This window comes from Gobius niger (genome assembly GCF_951799975.1).
Source record: "Gobius niger genome assembly, contig: SCAFFOLD_82, whole genome shotgun sequence".
NCBI classification, from domain to species: Eukaryota; Metazoa; Chordata; class Actinopteri; order Gobiiformes; family Gobiidae; genus Gobius; species Gobius niger.
Window position 1 is genome coordinate 76,332 of NW_027639275.1, and position 18,690 is coordinate 95,021.

Genomic DNA, 18,690 nt, shown 5'->3' on the forward strand with positions numbered 1-18,690 from the left:
AAAATGTGACAAAAATTCAACAAAAATGTGACAAAAATTCGACAAAAATGTGACAAAAATTCAACAAAAAAATGACAAAAATGTGACAAAAATTCAACAAAAATGTGACAAAAATTCAACAAAAAAATGACAAAAATGTGACAAAAATGAAAAAAAAGAAAGAAAGAAAAAACATACAAAAGGTGACACAACACAGCAACAACGTGAGGAAAAAGATCAGTTTTGTGGGTCTTAGCTTTCAAATGAGGTGCCACACAGACCTATATAACAGCCAAACAGGACAGAATGCTCTCGGTTCAGGCAGGAGTTAAGAGGTTAAATAACAGTGTTTATTTGTACAGATAAATTGTTCTGTAAAGATATTTAAGCCTTTTTTTGTAAATGTAAAATCCATTAAACGTGTTCTGATGTTTCGTCTCTGTTTATTTCTGTTCATTGTTGTCTGTTCATTTATAGATTTTACAAAAGTTCAAGAGGTCAAACAGATGTAGCCGGGCTAGCAACACATGCTAAACATAGTGGAGCAATAATTAAAACAACATAAACTCCTGTTCTTTGTCGTGTGGAAGAAACTAAACTGTAGCTCATTCAGGCGTGTTCTGCTGTTGAGGAAACGTGAAACACCGACGGAAAGTGTTTTATTCCGGTAAAAAGTTCATTTCAGTTATGCTAATGCTAATCCATGCTAAGCGCGAGGCCGTCTCCTAGCAACCGGCCCCAACAGAGGCGGAACATGGCGTCAGAGCGGGAGGACGAGGCGCAGGAGTATCTACAGAAACATAAGATCCCGGAGCTGATGGAGAGTTTAATGAGTCTGGTGCTTTTCCACAGACCCGGTAAGACCTGGACCTGGTGGACCTGGTGCACCTGGACAAGTTTGGAGATGTTTATATATTTATATTTACCTCTGGACTGTCCCAGTGTGACGCGTGATTGACAGTTAAGCTAAGGCTAAGCTAATATTTAATAACGAAGCTCAAATCTCTAATAAACTGAACTTCATTATTAAGTCATTGGTTCTTTAGACTCACGTTTTGATGCTGTTGTTCATCAAAGACTGAGGGAAAGTCTGTGTTTTTGCCCATAACAATAATATAAAAAGAAAAACATACTGTGTTATGTAAGAGGGACTGAAAAACAGCCCTGGACTCTGACTTAACCTCTTAACTCCCACCTGAACGGATCCCATTTTCTCCAGTTTGGCTTTACCCCAATCCAAAAGCTTCTTGGGACAAAAGCACCAAAACAGCCGAAAAAATGAGAAGAAAACAAGGATGTAAACGCGACAAAAATGTGACAAAAATGTGACAAAAATTAAACAAAAATTAAACAAAAATGTGACAAAAAATCAACAAAAATTCAACAAAAATTCAACAAAAATGTGACAAAATGTGACAAAAATTCAACAAAAAATTGACAAAAATTTGACAAAAATTCAACAAAAAATTCAACTAAAATTCAACAAAAATGTGACAAAAATTCAACAGAAAATTGACAAAAAATTGACAAAAATTGACAAAAATTCAACAAAAAATTGACAAAAATTCAACAAAAAATTGACAAAAATTCAACAAAAATGTGACAAAAATTCAACAAAAATGTGACAAAATGTGACAAAAATTCAACAAAAATTCAACAAAAATTCAACAAAAATGTGACAAAAATTCAACAAAAATGTGACAAAAATTTGACAAAAATTTGACAAAAATTTGACAAAAAATTGACAAAAATTCAACAAAAATTCAACAAAAAATTCAACTAAAATTCAACAAAAATGTGACAAAAATTCAACAAAAATTCAACAAAAATTCAACAAAAAATTGACAAAAATGTGACAAAAAAGAAAAAAAAAAGATTTGGGTAAAGCTGGGTTGAGGCGGGACTGGTGGCCCGTCTGTGCTCTTCCAGAACGGACACATGGCCGGTCCGCCCCTGTGTAAGTTTCATTTATAACTCTTGCCACACGAGCACAAACAGTGACATCGATGAGAACATAAACCACAGCCACAAGGCAAGTCAAAGAGCTTCACAGGAGCAGGAAAAAACAGATAAAACCAATAAAACCTAAACATAAATGTATGAGTTACAGTGAAAGGCATATCCAGTCAGATTCAAAGGAACAGTTTCAGCTGGATTTGAACAGTGTCAGAGTTGAGTCTGTCTCACATCCTCATGAGACGGTTCCAGGTTTTAGCTTTAGCCTCAGCGTGTTTAGTCCTGACTCTGGAACCACCAGGAGGCCCCTCCCCCTCCCTGGTTCACACGGCTGTAACATGTCAGATGGACTTTGGTTCTGACCCTGCTCCTCTGACCTGAATGTTTCTCAGATGTTGTTGTTTTACGTGGCCGTTGAAGTCCACCATCACTCCTACATTTCGACCCTGATGTTTGGGTTCTCTGTGATGTTCCCCGCGTGTGCAGAGAAGCTGAAGCCGTTCCTGTCCGAGCAGCTGGAGCTCCTGAAGCGTTCTCGCCACAGCGGAGTCCGAGGCCCCGCCCTGTTCACCAACAGCAACCTGGACACGGTGTTCACCATCCTGGACCCGGCGCGGCGCAAGCACATCTCCTTCCACCAGTATCACCACGGTAACCACTCCCTCCACCTGTATCACCACGGTAACCCCTCCCCTCCTTCCACCAGTATCACCACGGTAACCCCTCCCCTCCTTCCACCAGTATCACCACGGTAACCCCTCCTTCCACCAGTATCACCACGGTAACCCCTCCCCTCCTTCCACCAGTATCACCACGGTAACCCCTCCTTCCACCAGTATCACCACGGTAACCCCTCCCCTCCTTCCACCTGTATCACCACGGTAACCCCTCCTCCTCTCCTTCCACCTGTATCACCACGGTAACCCCTCCTCCCCTCCTTCCACCAGTATCACCACGGTAATTAATCGAAATTCGATTATGATTTCGATTATTACACTGAACGATTACATAATTAGCATAATCTTTTTTTAATATATATTTGTCAAATCTTTTTTAAACCTTTTTTTTCCCCTTTTTTCTTTTTTTTTATTTATTTCTTTTTTTTCTTTTTTTAAAATGTTTTAATATTTTTTTTATGTTTTAATTTATTTTTTCATCTTTTAGTTCAAAAATGTTTTTTCATTTTTTTTATTCATTTTTTCATCTTTTTTTCATGTTTTTTGTTTCTTTCCTTTTTTTTCATGTTTTTTTTTTCTTTTTTTTCTTTTTTTTCCATTTTTTCATTTGTTCATTTTTTTTCATGTTTTTTCCTTTTTTCATATTTTTGTCATCTTTTTTTTCATCTTTTTTGTTTCTTTCCTTTTTTTTCTTCTTTTTTTTTCCTTTTTTTCCTTTTTTCTTTTTTTTTCATCTTTTTTCATTTTTTAATTTTTGTCATCTTTTTTCATGTTTTTTTTTCCATGTTTTTATTTTTTTCATTTTTTTTCATTTTTTTCATTTTTTTTGTAATTTTTTTTTCATTTTTTTTTTCATTTTTTCATTTTTTTTCATTTTTTTTTTCACCTTTTTATTTTTTTCATGTTTTTCATTTTTTCCATTTTTTTCATTTTTTTCATTTTTTTCATTTTTTTCATATATTTTTTATTTTTTTTCATTTATTTTTTTAATACATTTTTTAATTTCTTTATTTTTTTTCATTTTTTTCATATATTTTTTATTTGTATTTATTTGTGTGATGTGAAAAATGTGCAACACAAACCTCTCCTTAACCGAGGCAAACTTGAAATCATTTGTACTTTTATGACTGTTCAGAAAACAGAAAATATTCAGCACAGTTTTTTTTTATTAACAAATATATAAATAAAATTAAGACTTTTTTTTAAGGCAACAAATAATCGCTTGAATAATCGTGATTTCAATTATGACAAAAATAATCGTGACTATTTTTTCTTTCAATAATCGAGCAGCCCTAGTAACCCCTCCCCTCCTTGGACCAGTATCACCACGGTAACCCCTCCCTCACTCACGACCACGTCAGTTCCCTGGACGATGGAGAGCTCCTCTGTGTCTCAGCGTGTCCTGTCCCTGCAGCTCTGGAGACTCTGGGCGCGACGGACATGAACCAGTGTCCGGACGGGGTGAACGAGGACAAGATCAGCCAGGACACGTTCAAGACGGAGGCGTAAGACACGAGCGCCTCCTCTGCCTCTGCGGGAGCCTGTGAGTAACTGTAGTTCTCTGTGCTGCAGGATGGAGGCGCTGCAGAGGAGCTCCCACACCTTCCTCAGGGCGTCTCCGTGACACAAGACTCTCTCATGTCAAATGTCAATCTGAAATCTGTCAACTTTAATATAATATTTACATGTTTAATAAAGACGCCTCCTCTCCACAGTCCCGCCTCCTCTCCACAGTCCCGCCTCCTCTCCACAGTCCCGCCTCCTCTCCACAGTCCCGCCTCCTCCCCACAGTCCCGCCTCCTCTCCACAGTCCCGCCTCCTCTCCACAGTCCCGCCTCCTCTCCACAGTCCCGCCTCCTCTCCGCAGCCCGTCTCCTTTCCACAGTCCCGCCTCCTCCCCACAGTCCCGCCTCCTCTCCACAGTCCCGCCTCCTCTCCACAGTCCCGCCTCCTCTCCACAGTCCCGCCTCCTCTCCACAGTCCCGCCTCCTCTCCACAGTCCCGCCTCCTCTCCACAGTCCCGCCTCTTCTCCACAGACACGCCTCCTCTCCACAGTCCCGCCTCCTCTCCACAGTCCCGCCTCCTCTCCACAGTCCCGCCTCCTCTCCACAGTCCCGCCTCTTCTCCACAGACACGCCTCCTCTCCACAGTCCCGCCTCCTCTCCACAGTCTCGCCTCCTCTCCACAGTCCCGCCTCCTCCTCTCCACAGTCCCGCCTCCACAGTCCCGCCTCCTCTCCACAGTCCCGCCTCCTCTCCACAGCCCCGCCTCGTGTCCACAGTCCCGCCTCCTCTCCACAGTCCTGCCTCCTCTCCACAGTCCCGCCTCCTCTCCACAGTCCCGCCTCCTCTCCACAGTCCCGCCTCCTCTCCACAGTCCCGCCTCCTCTCCACAGTCCCGCCTCCTCTCCACAGTCCCGCCTCCTCTCCACAGTCCCGCCTCCTCTCCACTGTCCCGCCTCCTCTCCACAGTCCCGCCTTCTCTCCGCAGCCCCGCCCCTTCTCCACAGTCCCGCCTCCTCTCAGCAGTCCCGCCTCCTCTCCACAGCCCCGCCTCCTCTCCACAGTCCCGCCTCCTCTCCATAGGACTGCGAGGGGCGGGACTGTGGAGCTCTATTACGCCTCACAATATAGTTCCCCTTTTTACTGGGAGCTTCTATCTCCGCCTGGTTTGGAGCTACAGAGGCTAAATGCTAACGCCGTCTGTGTTCACGTGACTGAGGACACGCGTGACGACCACACAGGTACACATGAACTCGTCTAAGAACATGTCTCTGGCCCGTTCCTTTAATAATCCTCTGATGTATTTACAGTTTATATGTATCACGCTAACCTCTAACCTCGCCTTCTCCTCCTTTACCCAAATCTAAAAGGTTCTTGAAAACGCAACAAACAAGTGACAAAAACACGACAAAAATGTGACAAAAACTCAACAAAAATGTGACAAAAACACAACAAAAATGTGACAAAAACACAACAAAAATGTGACAAAAACACAACAAAAATGTGACAAAAACACAACAAAAATGTGACAAAAACACAACAAAAATGTGACAAAAACACAACAAAAATGTGACAAAAACACAACAAAAATGTGACAAAAACACGACAAAAATGTGACAAAAACTCAACTAAAAAGTGACAAAAACACAACAAAAATGTGACAAAAACACAACAAAAATGTGACAAAAACACAACAAAAATGTGACAAAAACACAACAAAAATGTGACAAAAACACAACAAAAATTCAACAAAAAAGTGACAAAAATTCAACAAAAATTCAACAAAAATTCAACAAAAAAGCGTCAAACAGCAGGAAGAAAAAGTGATGAAGAAAAGCAAAAAAACAAAATAACAAAAACAAAACGTCACAGTGAGTTTTGTAGGTCTTTGTTACTATCCATCCGCAGTCCCATAAAAAACAAGACAAGAACATACACAATATAAAACATATGATCAACATCTCCTCCTTTACCCAAATCTAAAAGGTTCTTGAAAACGCAACAAACAAGTGACAAAAACACGACAAAAATGTGACAAAAATTCCACCAAAAAGTGACAAAAAAATGTCAAAAAATCTACAAAAAAGTGACAAAAATTCAACAAAAAAATGACAAAAATTCTACAAAAAAGTGACAAAAATTCAACAAAAAAGTGACAAAAACACGACAAAAATGTGACAAAAACACGACAAAAATGTGACAAAAACTCAACTAAAATGTGACAAAAACACGACAAAAATGTGACAAAAACACGACAAAAATGTGACAAAAACTCAACTAAAATGTGACAAAAACACGACAAAAATGTGACAAAAACACGACAAAAATGTGACAAAAACACAACAAAAATGTGACAAAAACACAACAAAAATGTGACAAAAACACAACAAAAATGTGACAAAAACACAACAAAAATTCAACAAAAATTCAACAAAAAAGTGACAAAAATTCAACAAAAATTCAACAAAAATTCAACAAAAAAGCGTCAAACAGCAGGAAGAAAAAGTGATGAAGAAAAGCAAAAAAACAAAATAACAAAAACAAAACATCACAGTGAGTTTTGTAGGTCTTTGTTACTAAACTCCAGTCCAGTTTTAGATTTGGGTAAAGCTGAACTGGTCCAATCTGCTTTTTCATTTAAACATTTACATCATTCCTCTATTTGATGGAATGTTTGCAAATTTGAAGAAATAAAACGCGCTGGAGAAAAGGTTAGACTCGCTGTTTTTTTTGTTTTTTTTTAATTGAAAAGTATATGAGTATACAAAGTATGCCAGGGGGTAACAGAATTGTACAATACAATTATTCAGTTACAAATATATTATATTTTGAGCAAATACTGATAGTTTTTAGAGCCTTTTTGTTTTCAGAACCTTCCAAAATCTTGATATATGAGAGAGTATCACTAAAAAAATGTGTAAAGTTGGGTTTCTGCTTAGAATATTTACATTTGTGAATATAACATTTGGACAAAATAGACGTCTTCATTCTTTTGCTTCTGAAGAAACAAACAATAACGTTTTCCCATTTCAGTGTAAAGTCCTTGTATAGATGTCCAATTATAAAACTACAGAAGTCTTTCCAGAATTTCTTGGGGTGAGAACATGTCTCTGGATGATCTCAGTTCACATCAAAGTCCCTTTTGAATTTAGTCATAAAAGAATTACCTGGATCATATTTATGGATGATTTTGTACGAAAACTCTTTTACTTTCTTTGTTATCAGAAGTTTGTCCGTATATTTTTCCATGAAATATTACCTACAAACTGGGTCCAATATGATACAACATGGGGAGTAGATACAAGCTCTTTCTGGAATAAAGCACCAATATTCTTATTACAATTTTTGTGATGTGTAAAACATATTTTTCCTATCTGAGAATAGAGTGCATTGGGGAGAGAAACAGGTGCTTGTAAATGCAAATAAATACTTCTACAGCGTGATGACTCCAGCAGGGATCGCATTAAAAAGTATAGCATATTGTTTCGGTGTGACTGGAAACTGATAAGTGGTTAAAAATTCAGAGTAAGACATCAATTGCCCACTGCTGTTAAAGAGTTGAGTTACCAAGACAATCTGTTTCTCTATCCAATCATTAAAATATAACGACTTATGTTTATACAGAATGTTTTCGTTGTTCCAAACAGTGTTAATTTCGTCGACTAAAATATTTAGTCTTAATTTTAGTCAAAGTGATATTTTTGTGACTAAAATTGGACTAAAACTAAATTAAAAGTTTCTCATGAGACTAAAACTGTGACTAAAATGTCCAGATATTTGAGTCGACTAAAATCAGACTAAATAGAGATGAAAAGGAGAGACTAAAATCATCCAAACTTGTATGAGCGTCTGAAAGAGCCTCAGATCATGTAAAGTCTCTGCCAAATGAACAGATCTGAGCTTTGTTCATGTGGAGCAGCTCCATGAAGTCGAGGACCACAATTAAATATGATTATAATGAATATTATCAATAAAAGTCGACTAAATGAGTCTTCATTTTAGTCGACTAAATTTACTTGCAATTTTAGTCGACTAAAACTAGACTAAAATTGAAACGTTTTTTTTTGACTAAATCTTGACTAAAATTAAATTACATTTTAGTCAAAAGACTAAAACTAAAATAAAATATGTTGTCAAAATTAACTCTGGTTCCAAATGATATATTTATGTGGAGAGAAATGATGTTTATATATTAAGGTCCATACTAATAACACTTGTTTGTGGAATAACGACAGTTTTTCTGGGAGTTTATCTACATTATAATTACAACCTAAAACAAAGTTGAGGCCACCAAACCTAGAAAAAATGTGATGTGGAATGAAATTCCATATTGAGACAGGATTTTTAAGAACATGTTTGGCCCAATTAATTTTAAAAGTATTGTTTAAAGTAGTGAAGTCTAAAACATTAAGCCCTCCATCTTCATAGCTGTTCATTACAACACTTTTCCTGATATAGTGTGTTCGATTCTTCCATAGAAATTTAAAAAGCAATTGGTCAATATCCTTACAAGTTTTATTGTCTACATGGAGGGAGAGAGCAGCGTAAGTCAACCGGGAAAATGTGACAAAAATGTGACAAAAATGCGACAAAAATGCGACAAAAATGTGACAAAAATTCAACAAAAATGTGACAAAAATTCAACAAAAATGTGACAAAAATTCAACAAAAATTCAACAAAAAAGTGACACAAATTCAACAAAAAAGTGACAAAAACTCAACAAAAAAGTGACAAAAATTCTACAAAAAAGTGACAAAAATTCAACAAAAAAGTGACAAAAATTCAACAAAAAAGTGACAAAAATTCTACAAAAAAGTGACAAAAATTCTACAAAAAAGTGACAAAAATTCTACAAAAAAGTGACAAAAATTCTACAAAAAAGTGACAAAAATTCTACAAAAAAGTGACAAAAATTCTACAAAAAAGTGACAAAAATTCAACAAAAAAGTGACAAAAATTCAACAAAAAAGTGACAAAAATGCGACAAAAATGTGACAAAAATTTAACAAAAATGTGACAAAAATTCAACAAAAATGTGACAAAAATTCAACAAAAATTCAACAAAAAAGTGACACAAATTCAACAAAAAAGTGACAAAAACTCAACAAAAAAGTGACAAAAATTCTACAAAAAAGTGACAAAAATTCAACAAAAAAGTGACAAAAATTCAACAAAAAAGTGACAAAAATTCAACAAAAAAGTGACAAAAATTCTACAAAAAAGTGACAAAAATTCTACAAAAAAGTGACAAAAATTCTACAAAAAAGTGACAAAAATTCTACAAAAAAGTGACAAAAATTCTACAAAAAAGTGACAAAAATTCTACAAAAAAGTGACAAAAATTCAACAAAAAAGTGACAAAAATTCTACAAAAAAGTGACAAAAATTCTACAAAAAAGTGACAAAAATTCTACAAAAAAGTGACAAAAATTCAACAAAAAAGTGACAAAAATTCAACAAAAAAGTGACAAAAATTCAACAAAAAAGTGACAAAAATTCTACAAAAAAGTGACAAAAATTCTACAAAAAAGTGACAAAAATTCTACAAAAAAGTGACAAAAACTCAACAAAAAAGTGACAAAAATTAAACAAAAAAGTGACAAAACTCAACAAAAAATGACAAAAATTAAAAAGAAAAATGATAAAGAAAAGCAAAAAAACAAGATAACAAAAACAAAACGTCACAGTGAGTTTTGTAGGTCTTTGTTCCTAAACTCCAGTCCAGTTTTAGATTTGGGTAAAGCTGAACTGGTCCAATCTGCTTTTACATTTTAACATTTACGTCATTCCTCTGTTTGATGGAATGTTTGCAAATCTGAAGAAATAAAACGCGCTGGAGAAAAGGTTAGACTCGCTGCTGCAGAAACCCTGGAAAATACCCTGGAAAATAACGTGACGTCAGCGGCGGGCGTGCCCTTTGCTGCGCGCCGTGACGTCAGCGGTGGGCGTGTCTCGGGGTGTCATGGCCGCCTCCGGAGCTGCTCGTCTCTTCCTCCTCTCTCCTTCTCCTCTGTAGCTTTTTTTCGGGTTCACGCGCGCGTTCTCCTCCTGCCCCCGCGCGCCCCTCAGGTGTGCCCTCGCGCGGACCCTCAACCTGCGGCTCGCGCTCAGAATGGGCACCGTGCACGCGCGGGTAAGAGCCTGACCTCCGAGCACACACACACACGCACACACACACACATGCACGTACACACGCACACAGACCCAGGACGGAGCCACAGCCCACAGGAGTTCATGCGGATTTATGGAAAATACGAGTCACGATGAACAAAAATCGCGTTTAAATCATCACGTGACCAACGTCAGTAAATGAACTGTGCTAAAATAAAGGCGTAAAATGTCATTAAGCATGTGTGGCATCAGATCAGATGTGTTCTTTGAAAGTTCCATCATTTTTGGGGGGGAGGGTTTCAACTCATTTTTGTAATGTTTGTGTCAAAGAGTAATTTTTTTTGTCATTTTTTGTCATTTTTTCATCATTTTTTGTCATTTTTTGTCATTTTTTCATCATTTTTTCATCATTTTTTGTCATTTTTTTTGTCATTTTTTGTCATTTTTTGTCATTTTTGTCATTTTTTCATCATTTTTTCATCATTTTTGTGGTCCTTTTTTTGTCTTTTTTTCATCATTTTTTGTGTCATTTTTTGTCATTTTTTGGTCATTTTTTTGGTCATTTTTTTGTCACATTTTTGTCATTTTTGGTCATTTTTTTTTCATATTTTCATCATTTTTTCATCAATTTTTTCATTATTTTTTGTAATTTTTTTGTAATTTTTTTCTCTTTTTTTGTCACATTTCCATCATTGTTTTCGTCTCCGTTCTGTTGCTATTTTCTCACCTTTTTTCCAGAAGCTTTTGGATTGGGGTAAAGCCAAACTGGAGAAAATGTGCTCGGTTCAGGTGGGAGTTAAGGGGTTAAAGCCACACTGCGTAGAATTTTACCCAATAAATAAAACTGAAATACAAGCATTTATTACAGGACAGATATTTTGAGCGGCTCAGCTCTCCTCAGACATGACTGTAACTTTACCAGGAGTGGGGACGACGTCTCCTGCCCGTCTCCATGGAGATGTCGACTAAAGGCAGCAGAATCTGATATTTAAACAGGTTCTCATCCAAATCCATTCTTTGATGACCCACTGCTGGAATGGCATTTTCTGTGTCGAGATGGTCAATAGGAGCATGTTCAACAGTATAGTCCAAAATGTTACCTTTAAAGAGGGGGTTTTCTGCTTTCTTCAGTCCCATAGCACCAGTCTATATCTCACTACAATGATGACAAACCTTCTGTTGGTCTGTAAATGCAGTAAAGTAGAATAACTGCCTTGTATAAAACTGCTCTTTCAAAATGGCTGTAGTGAATGTCTTGAAATAGGCCTCTGTCTCTTTAAGAACCTCTGAGCCTTTAGACACGCCCCCTCCACACGCTGTCTGTGGCATCAGTGGGGAGGGGGTTCTGCTGAGGAGCAGTGGTTGGTTACTCGGCTGGTGACCAAAGCTCGGAGGCGTCTCCAGGAGGTGGGGGCGTTCCTAGGAGGACTCAGGCAAACCTATCCCTAAAATGGCCGCCATCAGAGTTTTTACAGATTACTCAGAAATACGTGAATGTGCCAAGGCAACACTTCAGCCATGTTTTTAATGAGGGAGTGACAGAATAACATGATCGAAAGCTTGAAAAAGTCTATTTTGCAGAATACCCCCCCTTTAACATGACATGTGCACCGGTCGGTCTGGGCAATATCCTCAAAAATAATGTCTATGAATAATACGGGTGGGCGGTATCGTTATCGCAATATCGTTTTTTGATATCGTAATTTTTTGTATCGTTGTGGACACGATCCGCTCAGCTCCATCAGAGCAGATAAACCCTGAAAATGAAATGAAGGATGTGAAACTGCTTGGGGAGATCATGTTTGTGAGGAAATTAGTGTGGTGTTAAAAAAAAACGATTTTTGGCCTAATGAATATGAAGCAAACATCAGAAATATGTAAAAATGTGCCAAATCTACACCTAGTTTTGTCCTGAGAACTGTCCTGGACCGACGACAAAACGGCAGAAAAAACACTTCTTTCCCATTTTTGTTCCCAGATTTCCCCACATGTTTCCATGTTTCTCACCTGGATGTTGTGGATGTTCAGGCCGTGTCTTGTCGATGTTTTGCTCTGAGCTCAGATGGTTTAGTTTAAATGTGATCATGACTCTGGGGTTAAAGCCTCTGGACCTGATGTTTCCCCTTCAGTCTGTGGTCAGTGCAGATGTTCATGTGTGACCCGTGTCTCCCCCAGTCGCTGGACCCCCTCCCGATGCAGGGCCCTGATCTGGGGGTGCAGCCGGACGACATCGAGGCCCCGGGAGTGGAACCTGAGCCCAAACAGGAAGTGCTTCAGAACAAAGACGTGAGAGACGTTTACTTTACACTGCAGCCTCTGCTCTGCCAGGCTGCCCCCGGGCGGCTGTGGCTGCTGTAATGATGTGCTTCTCCTGTAGGTGGTGGTGCAGACGGTCCATGTGGACGGTTTGGGTCGGACCAAAGAAGATCTGCTCACGTACGAGATCAGAGACGTGTTCAAGGCGCGGAACCTCATCGAGGTCAGACTCGAATACATGTGATGATGATGATGGTGATGATGGTGATGATGGTGATGATGATGGTGATGATGATGATGGTGGTGATGATGATGGTGATGATGATGATGGTGGTGATGATGATGATGGTGATGGTGATGATGATGATGATGATGATGGTGGTGATGATTTTGATTTTGTTGATGATGATTGTGATGATTTTGATGATGATTTTATTGATGATTGTGATGATGATTTTGATGATGATGATTGTGATGTTGATGATGATTTTGTTGATGATGATGATGGTGATTTTGATGATGGTGATGATGATTGTGATGATGATGATGAAGATGATGATGATGATTGTGATGTTGATGATGATGATTTTGTTGATGATGATTTTGATGATGAAGGTGATCATTTTGTTGATGATGATGATGATTGTGATGATGATTTTGTTGATGATGGTGATGATGATTTTGATGATGATTTTGATGATGATGGTGATGATGATTTTGATGATGATTTTGATGATGATGGTGATGATGATTTTGATGATGATTTTGATGATGATGGTGATGATGATTTTGATGATGATTTTGATGATGATTTTGATGTTGATGATTGTGATGATGATGATTTTGATTATGATGATTGTGATGATGATTTTGATGATGATGGTGATGATGATTTTGATGTTGATGATTGTGATGATGATTTTGATGATGATGGTGATGATGATTGTGATGATGATTGTGATGATGATTTTGATTATGATGATTGTGATGATGATTTTGATGATGATTGTGATGATGATTGTGATGATGATTTTGATGATGATGGTGATGATGATTTTGATGATGATTTTGATGATGATTTTGATGATGATTTTGATGATGATGATTTTGATTATGATGATTGTGATGATGATTTTGATGATGATGATTTTGATGATGATTTTGATGATGATGGTGATGATGATTTTGATGATGATTTTGATGATGATTTTGATGTTGATGATTGTGATGATGATGATTTTGATTATGATGATTGTGATGATGATTTTGATGATGATGGTGATGATGATTGTGATGATGATTGTGATGATGATTTTGATTATGATGATTGTGATGATGATTTTGATGATGATTTTGATGATAATTGTGATGTTGGTGATTTTGATGATGAAGGTGATGATGATTTTGTTGATGATGATGATTGTGATGATGATGATTGTGATGATGATTTTGATGATGATGATGATGATGATTGTGATGATGATTTTGATGATGATTTTGATGATGATTGTGATGTTGGTGATTTTGATGATGAAGGTGATGATGATGATTGTGATGTTGATGATGATTTTGTTGATGATGATGATGATGATTTTGATGATGGTGATGGTGATGATGATGATTGTGATGATGATGATTTTGATGATGGTGATGGTGATGATGATGATTGTGATGTTGGTGATTTTGATGATTGTGATGATGATGATTGTGATGATGATTTTGATGATGATGATGATGATGATTGTGATGATGATTTTGATGATGATTTTGATGATGATTGTGATGTTGGTGATTTTGATGATGAAGGTGATGATGATTTTGATGATGATGATTGTGATGTTGATGATGATTTTGTTGATGATGATGATGATGATTTTGATGATGGTGATGGTGATGATGATGATTGTGATGATGATGATTTTGTTGATGATGATTGTGATGATGATGATTGTGATGATGATTTTGATGATGATGATTGTGATGATGATTTTGATGATGATGATTGTGTTGATGATGATGGTGATGATGGTGATGATGATGATTGTGATGTTGGTGATTTTGATGATGAAGGTGATGATGATTTTGTTGATGATGATTGTGATGATGATGATTGTGATGATGATTTTGATGATGATGATTGTGATGATGATTTTGATGATGATGATTGTGTTGATGATTGTGATGATGATTTTGATGATTATTGTGATGATTGTGATGATGATTTTGATGATGGTGATGTTGATGATTTGATGATGATGTTGATGATGATTTTGATGATTTTGATGATGATTGTGTTGGTGATGATTGTGATGTTGATGATTGTGATGATGATTGTGATGATGATTTTGATGATGATGATGATGATTTTGATGATGATTGTGTTGATGATGATGGTGATGATGATGGTGATGATGATTGTGATGATTTTGATGATTGTGATGATGATTGTGATGATGATTGTGATGATGATTTTGATGATTGTGATGATTGTGATGATGATTTTGATGATTTTGATGATGATGATGGTGATGTTGTTGATTTGATGATTTTGATGATGATGATGATGATTGTGATGATGATTTTGATGATGATGATGATTGTGATAATGATTTTGATAGGGATGCACGATAATATCGGCCGCCGATAATTATCGGCATTTATCGGCATTTTGGCGCCATCCCCGATAAAGCCGATAAAAAAAAATTCGGCCGATAATTGGGCCCGATAATTATAAGCTCAAATTACATTGAATCTGCGGCTCCAGCTCGCTGCCTTTCTCTCGGCGGCGCCGCCCCGCACGTCCTGCAGCCCGGAGCTGCTGCAGACTCAGGACAGCACATTTACAGCAGCAGATATACGCTCTCCACGGCCGACTTTTGCACGGCTTTAGCTGAAAAATGCGACGAGTGTTCCAGCGAAACGGCGCTGTGCAGGCGCTCTCCGTGAAGGAAGAGTTTTTCGACTTTTTACATCGAAGTAACTTCAACATTAGCACCGCAACAAAATGAGAAAAAGACGAGGAAATGCGAACCGCGGACCCGCTCACGTAAGTGAGCATTACTGGAACACAGCGGGGCCTGAACACCCATGTATTATCTTAGCATTTCTGATCAAATAAATACGACAGCCCCGCGATTAAAGCGCTATGAACGAGAGGAGTTTTACATTGATGAAATGAGCCACGCAGCTATGTTTTTTTTTTTTTTTACCACACGAGGCACAAATGCATAAATGATCCCAATGCAGGATTATATTCCAGTATTGTAAATAAGAATTCATTAGTATGATGTCAACAAAAAGAAAAATACTAGGAATTAAGTAGTAGTAGTAGTAATATTATTCTGTTCATAAGATGTGACACAGATGAACAGAGTCAGACCTGCTCAGATGATGGAACTGTAAAAAAAACAGAGCTTTAGAAAAAGGTGGAGACCCAAACCCAAAGTAAAACTCATTATTTGATTTATATTTATACACTTGTATATTGCTTGGTAGAGTTAATATATTTTGGGCAGAACTGTGAACTGTTACAGTGAGTTCTTGTCACAAAATAAAGTGCAAATATATATATATAATTATCGGTGTCATTATCGGTTATCGGTATCGGGACATGCGGAATTATCGGTTATCGGTTATCGGTTCAAATTGGCATTATCGTGCATCACTAGATTTTGATGATTGTGATGATGATGAAGGTGATGACTGTGATGATGATTTTGATGATTGTGATGATGATGAAGGTGATGACTGTGATAATGATTTTGATGATTGTGATGATGATGAAGATGATGACTGTGATAATGATTTTGATGATTGTGATGATGATGAAGGTGATGTTTTTGATGATGATTTTGATGATTGTGATGATGATGATTTTGATGATGATGATTTTGATGATGGTGATGTTGATTGTGATGATTGTGATGATGATTTTGTTGATGATTTTGATGATGATGATGGTGATGTTGTTGATTTGATGATTTTGATGATGATGATGATGGTGATGTTGATGATGATTTTGATGATGATGATTGTGATTATGATGATGATGATGAAGATGATGATTGTGATGTTGATTGGGATGATTGTGATGATGATTTTGATGATGATGATGATGATTTTGATGATGATTTTGATGATTGTGATGATGATGATTTTGATGATTTGATGATTTTGATGATTGTGATGATGATGATTTTGATGATGATTATTGTGATGATGATTGTGATGTTGATGATTGTGATGATGATGGTGTTGATGATGGTGATTTTGATGATTGTGTTGATGATGATTTTGATGATGATTTTGATGATGATGATGTTGTTGTGCAGGTGATGAAGAAATCCCACGAGGCTCGGCAGAAGCTGCTGCGTTTGGGGATTTTCCGTAAAGTGACCGTGGTCATCGACACGTCCCGAGGTCAGACTAAAACAGCTGGATAATAACATCTGTTCTGTTTCCGTGTGCCTCATGTGTGTTCCTGCATGTGTCCAGGAGAGGGCGCTCTGCCCAACGGCCTGGAGGTGACCTTCCAGGTGACGGAGCTGAGGAGGCTCACAGGAAGTTACAACACGACAGTGGGGAACAACGAGGGCAGCATGGTCAGTCACGCCACCTGCACATCTGTACGACTGAACATCTGTTCATCTGAACATCTGTTCATCTGTACGACTGAACGACTGATCATTGTCAGTTTGTGTGGTCAGTTCATGTGGTCAGTTCGTGTCCTCGTCTCTGCAGGTTCTGGGGCTGAAGATGCCGAATGTTCTGGGCCGCGCTGAGAGACTGGGCTTTCAGTTTTCTTACGGAACCAAAGAGACGTCGTACGGAGTTTCCTTCTTCAAACCACAGCCCGGGAACTTCGAGCGCAGGTGAGACAGTTAGAACCACACGTGTTAGAACCACACTTGTTAGAACCACACGTGTTAGAACCACACGTGTTTAGAACCACACGTGTTAGAACCACACGTGTTTAGAACCACACGTGTTAGAACCACACGTGTTAGAACCACACGTGTTAGAACCACACGTGTTTAGAACCACACGTGTTTGTGCTGATGTCGTGTAGCTCGCCTCTGTATTAGTCTCTCTACAGTCCTTCTGTTGCGGACACTGCTCACTCTGGCACATGACTGCAGTACTCGTAGTACCTATACTCGTAGTACTCATACTCGTAGTACTCATACTCGTAGTACTTATACTCGTGTACTCCTCTCTGCAGCGTCACGTTAAACGCCTTCAAAGTGATGGGCCAGTTCCCCTGGAGCTCGCTGAGAGAATCTGACCGAGGAGTCTCCGCAGAACTTACCGTGAGTCACTTTAACTTCTCCTGTTTGGAGGCTCGTCCGGACTGAAGGTCACAGGTTTCAGTCCTTCTCTTACTGTATGTGGAGTGTGTTTGGTTTAGTGTGGGTTTAGTCTCGGGAGGCTGACTCTGAGGTGTTCCTCATGCTGCTCCTCAGTTCCCCGTGTGGAGGACCAGCCAGTCGCTGAAGTACGAGGCGGTTTGGAGGGAACTGTCGTGTCTGGCGGGGACGGCGTCCTTCGCCGTGAGGGAGGAGAGCGGACACTCGCTCAAGTCGTCTCTGTCGGTGAGTCTCCTCATGTTCTGCCTCAGACTGTTAGAACCTCAGTGAGTCTCCTCATGTTCTGCCTCAGACTGTTAGAACCTCAGTGAGTCTCCTCATGTTCTGCCTCAGACTGTTAGAACCTCTGAGTCTCCTCATGTTCTGCCTCAGACTGTTAGAACCTCGTGAGTCTCCTCATGTTCTGCCTCAGACTGTTAGAACCTCAGTGAGTCTCCTCATGTTCTGCCTCAGACTGTTAGAACCTCAGTGAGTCTCCTCATGTTCTGCCTCAGACTGTTAGAACCTCTGAGTCTCCTCATGTTCTGCCTCAGACTGTTAGAACCTCTGAGTCTCCTCATGTTCTGCCTCAGACTGTTAGAACCTCGTGAGTCTCCTCATGTTCTGCCTCAGACTGTTAGAACCTCTGAGTCTCCTCATGTTCTGCCTCAGACTGTTAGAACCTCTGAGTCTCCTCATGTTCTGCCTCAGACTGTTAGAACCTCAGTGAGTCTCCTCATGTTCTGCCTCAGACTGTTAGAACCTCAGTGAGTCTCCTCATGTTCTGCCTCAGACTGTTAGAACCTCTGTGAGTCTCCTCGTGTTCTGCCTCAGACTGTTAGAACCTCTGTGAGTCTCCTCA

The 18,690-nt window shown here is 38.6% G+C and overlaps 2 protein-coding genes across 2 annotated transcripts in view; both read left to right on the forward strand.

Moving 5' to 3' along the window:
- Positions 1-714: 714 nt before the first annotated feature.
- Positions 715-4,121, forward strand: efcab10 (EF-hand calcium binding domain 10; the record flags this gene model as incomplete). Its single annotated transcript, XM_079583113.1, has 3 exons — positions 715-836; positions 2,422-2,586; positions 4,027-4,121. Exons 1-3 carry the CDS (start codon positions 734-736, stop codon positions 4,119-4,121), a joined length of 363 nt encoding a protein of 120 aa, XP_079439239.1. The 5' UTR covers positions 715-733.
- A 6,053-nt stretch (positions 4,122-10,174) lies between these two features.
- LOC306982644 (sorting and assembly machinery component 50 homolog A-like) overlaps positions 10,175-18,690 on the forward strand; it is a 31,178-nt gene continuing 22,662 nt past the window's right edge. Inside the window, exons 1-8 of the mRNA XM_079583112.1 lie at positions 10,175-10,249; positions 12,403-12,513; positions 12,605-12,706; positions 16,815-16,902; positions 16,978-17,084; positions 17,224-17,354; positions 17,705-17,792; positions 17,946-18,074. Of these exons, the coding sequence (XP_079439238.1) occupies positions 10,229-10,249; positions 12,403-12,513; positions 12,605-12,706; positions 16,815-16,902; positions 16,978-17,084; positions 17,224-17,354; positions 17,705-17,792; positions 17,946-18,074 (777 nt within the window). The 5' untranslated portion in view covers positions 10,175-10,228. The remainder of the gene's footprint in view (positions 10,250-12,402; positions 12,514-12,604; positions 12,707-16,814; positions 16,903-16,977; positions 17,085-17,223; positions 17,355-17,704; positions 17,793-17,945; positions 18,075-18,690) is intronic.